General features: G+C 37.5%; 1 protein-coding gene across 1 annotated transcript; it reads left to right on the top strand.

The window, feature by feature from the left end:
- Positions 1–2,579: 2,579 nt before the first annotated feature.
- On the top strand, positions 2,580–4,012 carry icn (ictacalcin). Its single transcript, XM_056475229.1, has 3 exons — positions 2,580–2,690; positions 3,443–3,573; positions 3,803–4,012. Exons 1-3 carry the CDS (start codon positions 2,678–2,680, stop codon positions 3,944–3,946), a joined length of 288 nt encoding a protein of 95 aa, XP_056331204.1. The 5' UTR covers positions 2,580–2,677; the 3' UTR covers positions 3,947–4,012.
- Positions 4,013–6,000: the final 1,988 nt, after the last annotated feature.

Here is a 6,000-nt window from a genome sequence, read left to right as displayed (position 1 = left end):
GCTGTAAATCATGCATGACTACAATCAGCAAACATACAGTGGCTTTTGTATTATTGCCTTTTAGCATAATACAGTCTTCAATTACCTAGTGCTCTTAGTAACTGCTGGAGCAGCTCTATCATGAATGCAACAACACAACTTAGGCTGTACACTCACGCCATCTTTTTTTGATTAACAGTGCAGTGTGATTGTTTCATGACCTAATAATGGTTGAAATATGAGCTCTGTAGATACAAGTGAAGAACAGGCCACAAAAGTCTTAAAGAGCCCCTATTATGGGTTTTTGAAAATGACCTTCTATGCAGTGTGTAACACAGCTCTAAGTGAATGAAAACATCCAGGTGAGGTTTAAATCTGAAAGTGCACTGTGTTTAAAACTATTGATTCGTTAATGAAATAGTCGACTCAGAGCCGAATAAATGAATCGTGTTGCGTTCGGATCTTTTGCTTGACCACGTTGACATCGAAACGGTACATCAAATATGCAGTACCAGATTCAGTAAAACATGAACGCACCTTCCCCTTTAGACACTAGTTGAGCACGGAAATCACGGGACTGATCATGACACAAAGATGACGATCACTGACAAATAAAGATTCGGCTGTGGGGAATAAAGGGTTAAAGTTCATTTTCACAATACCACAGTATAGCCAACTGTGTGCTGTGTTTTTTTTCCTGTCATTTTTCAGATTTTTGATAAAATAACCTACGCTGTAACCTGGTACTCGTCGGCCGTTTGCTATAAAAGGAAGGAACAGCAGAGACTATTAAATATGGGACTTTGTCAGTAACTGGTACAGTTTATATGGACTAGTTTCTTCTTCCTCCGTTCCGGCTCATAACATGTAAGTGTAATTAAAATTATTGCCTCGTTTTCTGTAGTTTGCAAAATATATATTTATTTGTGTGTTGTAACTTGTAATTGCACCACGTGGCTTGTTATCACATATCTATTATAGATCAGTGCTTGTACTGTATGTCTCAGGTCAAATCTTTATGGGCTACTCACATTTTGCATCCAAAACCACATTGAAAACGTGACGTGTGCTTCTTCCTTTGTCGATTTAGATGTGTTTCTGAACTCGCGATCCTCTGCCGTTTGCCTTTGCTATGGCCACCATCAGCTGTTCTTCACACATGCAGTGTGGTCAATTTTCAAAGTAGTTCAACTTCTGACACTGTGTGGATTCATACTGAATGTGGGTCGTGGTTATTATCTGGGGTTTGCATTAGGGGTAGAGCCGGGCTTAATTTCTTATTCTTATTAAGCCGGGCCCTCTCTTCTGCTCTTCACTTTCTACCGCGACTTTCCAACCCTTTTCACTTTCGTACTTTCGTCCGCGACAAACCCCCCCCACCCTCTCTCTTCATTTTCGTCCGCAACACCTCTCCCTCCTCTGGTAACATGCCAGATCCGTTACCCCGATCTGTTCCGGGTCCTCACAGTTCACAAATTATGCACTGGAGTAGAGTAATATGCTGGTGTTTAACTGCATTGCTTTATTGCATTCGTGCATTGGGCTCTCACATACTCTGTGCTTCTTCCTAGCCGTGGCAGACATTTCGCTCTGTCTCGCGTTGAACCCAGTCGACCAATCACAACAGACTGGGTCATCCAACCAATCACAGCAGATTAGCCTCACGCAAAGGAGGGGTTTGGGACCAAATTGGAGTCGTTGGGCTAATTAGGTAAAAATAAATGCATATTATAAGGCAATGAAAGTGTTTTTTGACCTTGCATGCATATCAGCCTGTTGTTGGACACCCTCGAAACCAAAATATGACCTTTTATAATGCAAAAAAGAAGGCTCTTTTAGAACTAATCCGAGCAATCGCTAGTTAGCCAACAGGCTGTCAGTCTTACTTTTTGGATTCAAATGAAACCGTAAAACTATTTTTCACAACTTGAGTTTCTACATAACTGTTAAGAAATGTGCTATTTTTAGTATAAAACTACATACAGTGATGTACTAAAAACTGAAACAGTCTAGTGTGTATATGAAATATGTGTATATGTTGTTAAAATGGAAAAGACAAAAATGCTCTACCGTGAATGCCAGATAATGTCACTTGGCAAAGAAACTCCACATGCTCGCACACATACCGTTAGTCCACTATTTTTGCTTTTGTTTATAAAGAATTCACTCATGACTACACTCAACACATATAGTATAGCATGTCTAAATGACCCTTTTGTCATTTGAAAACCATAAACTTATAAAAATGTTATGTAAACTTTATATACAATTATTTCAGTGTTTCCAGTTTTACTTAAGTGGTTCTCAGAAACAACATTGACAACTGTAGCCACTGACAATGTATTTGCCCGAAGGATAAGGTTTTTGTTGCTGGTTGTGTTCAGTTATGAAGCTGGTTTAACCAGTTGAGTTAGAGGCTTAATAAGGACAAAAGATGGCAACCCACCTGCCCCCTTTTATTTTTTATTTTTTTGCAAACTCGATATTTAAGTAAACACGAGTTTCTATGGTTAACTGGGATGGATAATGGGAGAGGGATGTTAATGTAGGTGTGTTTGTGTGCTAAGGGCAGGGAGTGTGGGGCTGAATTCAGGGGTGGGGCTTTTCATGGTTTAAAACACCCAGCCTCTTTGGTCAGTCTTCACTCGCTTGCTCTTTTTCCTTTCACTTGTTGCCCATTGTAAACACCAGAACCACCATGCCTATGTCAGGTAAGAGGCCAATTTTTTTTGTTCTAAAAGTGTTTTCCTGTCTGTTTAAATTGAGCTAATGCATCACACTGCAGCACTATTGCAGAATTGTAACAGTTTAATTTAGATTACTGGCATGCTTGCAGCCCTCACTTTCTGATTCTGGTTTATTTATATGCATTAACTGATTATCAGAATAGTCCAACTGTTTGTGTGCTGGAATAAAGAGGAGACAATGGTGTTGGATCAAATGACCAATTGCAAAATCCAGTAGATCTTTCTTTCTGTCTCTTGCTTTTGCCTTAATTAGAGGGTATGTTCTTTGTGATGGCTGTAGCTGTTTTTTATACTTGTAACAGTAGTTTTTATCCCTCCTTTTCTGAAAACTCCTACTCTTCCGACAATTAAGGTCCACGCCTTCTCTCCTTCTTTCATCTCTTGTTGTAACTTCTTCCGTGTTTTATGCAGTTGCTGGGCGTGGCGTTTCATATTATATGTATATATATATATATATATATATATATATATATATATATATATATATATATATATATATATATATATATATATATATATATATATATATATATATATATTTGTGTGCACCTTTGACATTTCCTCAATTAATAATCTATTGAATGTTGTAAACGATAAGCATTGTTTGATTATTCCAAATTCCACACTTTATAATCTATTAGATGTTGTAAACAATAAGCATTGTTTTATTATTATTATTTATAACATACTCATTGTGTTTCACACTAATTTTGCAGATACCCAGACAGCAATGGCTATGCTCATTGCAACCTTCCACAAATACTCCGGAAAGGAGGGCGACAAATTCACCCTGTCCAAAGGCGAGCTGAAGGACCTGCTCACTGCAGAGATGGGCGACATTTTGGGGGTGAGAGACTGCACAATTTTTTGTCATATACTGATCAGCTGAAAAGTAATTTCTCATGTCATTATGACGTTATTTAATATGCTTAATTTCTCATTTTTTTCTTATACATTGTAGTTAATTTAGTACGACTGTAGTCTTTAGTACTACAATAAATATATTGCTAGCTAAGACAGATGTATCAGCACATCAATGTATTAATGACACATTTTGTGTGTTGTGTTTGATAAAGAAAAGCGCAGACAAGGCAGCTTTGGACAAGATATTCAAGGATCTGGATGCAAATGCTGATGGATCTGTGGACTTTCAGGAGTACATCACATTGATCGCCTGTGTCACAATGCTTTGCAATGAGTTTTTCACAGAGAAAAAATAAGTGTGTCCTTACAGAATGGATTTGTCTGTAAAGAAAAAAATGAATAAAGGTTTTTAATGTTTTGAATGATGTCTGTTGTGTTCTCATTGGTAAATATCCAATTGTAACTGAAGTGTAAATACACATGAAAGTGATACTTGAATGTATTAAATATTATTTATGAATGTATTAAAACTATGCTTGTTTACAAAAAAACATTCTCCAAATAGACACTGCAAACACAATAACTACTATCTATAGTCATAATACGCTTTCTGGAATCAAACAGACATACTGTTCAAATCAGAATTATTACCCCCCCCCCCCCCCCCCCCCTAACAGAGGAGCAAGGACATTTTTACAGTATGTCGGATAATATTTTTTCTTCTGGAGAAAGTCTTGGAAAGAATAAAAGCAGTTATTAATTTTTAAAAACCATTTTAAGGTCAAAATTATTTGCCCCTTTAAGCTATTTTTCCCCCCCGATAGTCTACAGAACAAACCATCATTATACAATAACTTGCCTAATTACCCTAACCTGCCTAGTTAACCAAGTTAACCTAGTTAAGCCTTTAAATGTGACTTTAAGCTGTATAGAAGTGTCTTGAAAAATATCTAGTCAAATATTATGTACTGTCGTCATGGAAAAGATTAAATAAATCAGTTATTAAAAATGAGTTATTAAAACTATTATGTTTAGAAATGTGTTGAGAAAATCCTCTCTAAACAGAAATTAGGGGGGGGGGGGGGATAAACAGGGGAGGGGGGAGGGGCGGGCTAATAATTCTGACTTCAACTGTATGACTTTTCGAAACATGTTTGTACCTAAGGGGTCTTTATTGGTACCTTAAAGGTGTATATTATTCCCTAAAATTTAAATGACAGCTTTTATACCTTTATTTTTGAGAGTGTATGCATTAGTAAGTGTGTGTGTGTGTGTGCGTGTGTGTGTGTGTGTGTGTGCGTGCGTGCGTGCGTGGGTGTGTGTGTGTGTGTGAGAGAGAGAGAGAGAGAGAGAGAGAGAGAGAGAAGTGAGTATGTTTGAGAACTAAACTCATAACAGCAGTTTACAGATCAAGTCAGACACAGCTTTTGCATATTATTCATCAAGCCAAGCCAGTACTGACTGCTATGTGGTCTGCTGCTGTTGAGAACAGTGCCAGGAATGCTCATGTCTTCCCACTCCTCTTCCGGCCTCAGTAAAAAATTTAATTGTCACCCCCTGGATCGGAACTTCACTGCCTTTCACTGATGTAAACAATGCTAAGACTTTAGATCAATTGTAACTGCTGTTCCGTTTTGTTTGATATAGGGAAACAAACTGTTCTTGAGATAATCTGGAGACCACACAAAGTTTGGAAGTCTGTACATGACAAGTTGGCGACTTCTGCGTAGGCTACTGTGTGCCTCAGCATCTACTGACCACTCTGGGATTTTATTGATTCCACTTTGCTGTATTACCACTAACCAGAGGCATTGGATAGGGGGTAATACTTGTGGTGAAAAGCTGTCTGAGACTTTCAAAATGCATTGCTATTCTCTCTTGAATGAATTCTGATCGTGTCTGACAGCAGATGGTGCTGTGTGCATGACAAATGGCCATACCCTGTTTGCACCATCTTACAATACAGATACCACTTGAACCTAAAATAACCATTAATAAAATTAGAAAAGGTTTAATTAATTACAAGAGTGTTTATAGTGAGCTGTGTTTACATTAATCTTATTACATTAAATGACTCAGCCGAACACACAAGCACTTTTTTGTCAGCATTGAAGTGTACAGGTAAAAATTTGCCTAAAGCGCCATCTGCTGTTAAAAACTACTACTACTAGTGATAGTAGTTGATTTTTGGCGATCTCAAAATAAATTGACATGAGTAAGAATTCATTTGAAATAAAATAAGTACAACTAAAACATGCGTGGGCGATGTGCTATGATGTCTTACAATTAGTTTATCGCATTAGTTTACTATTCATCCGTTACCCCTTCAGTATTTAGTTTCAGCTGGAAACTTCCGTTTCATCCTGACATTAGTCGTCATGAAACAGAAGTTAAGATTGTCCTTTTATCC

The sequence above is a fragment of the Danio aesculapii genome, chromosome 16 (assembly GCF_903798145.1).
Source record: "Danio aesculapii chromosome 16, fDanAes4.1, whole genome shotgun sequence".
NCBI classification, from domain to species: Eukaryota; Metazoa; Chordata; class Actinopteri; order Cypriniformes; family Danionidae; genus Danio; species Danio aesculapii.
This window is presented reverse-complemented; position numbering and strand designations above follow the sequence as displayed.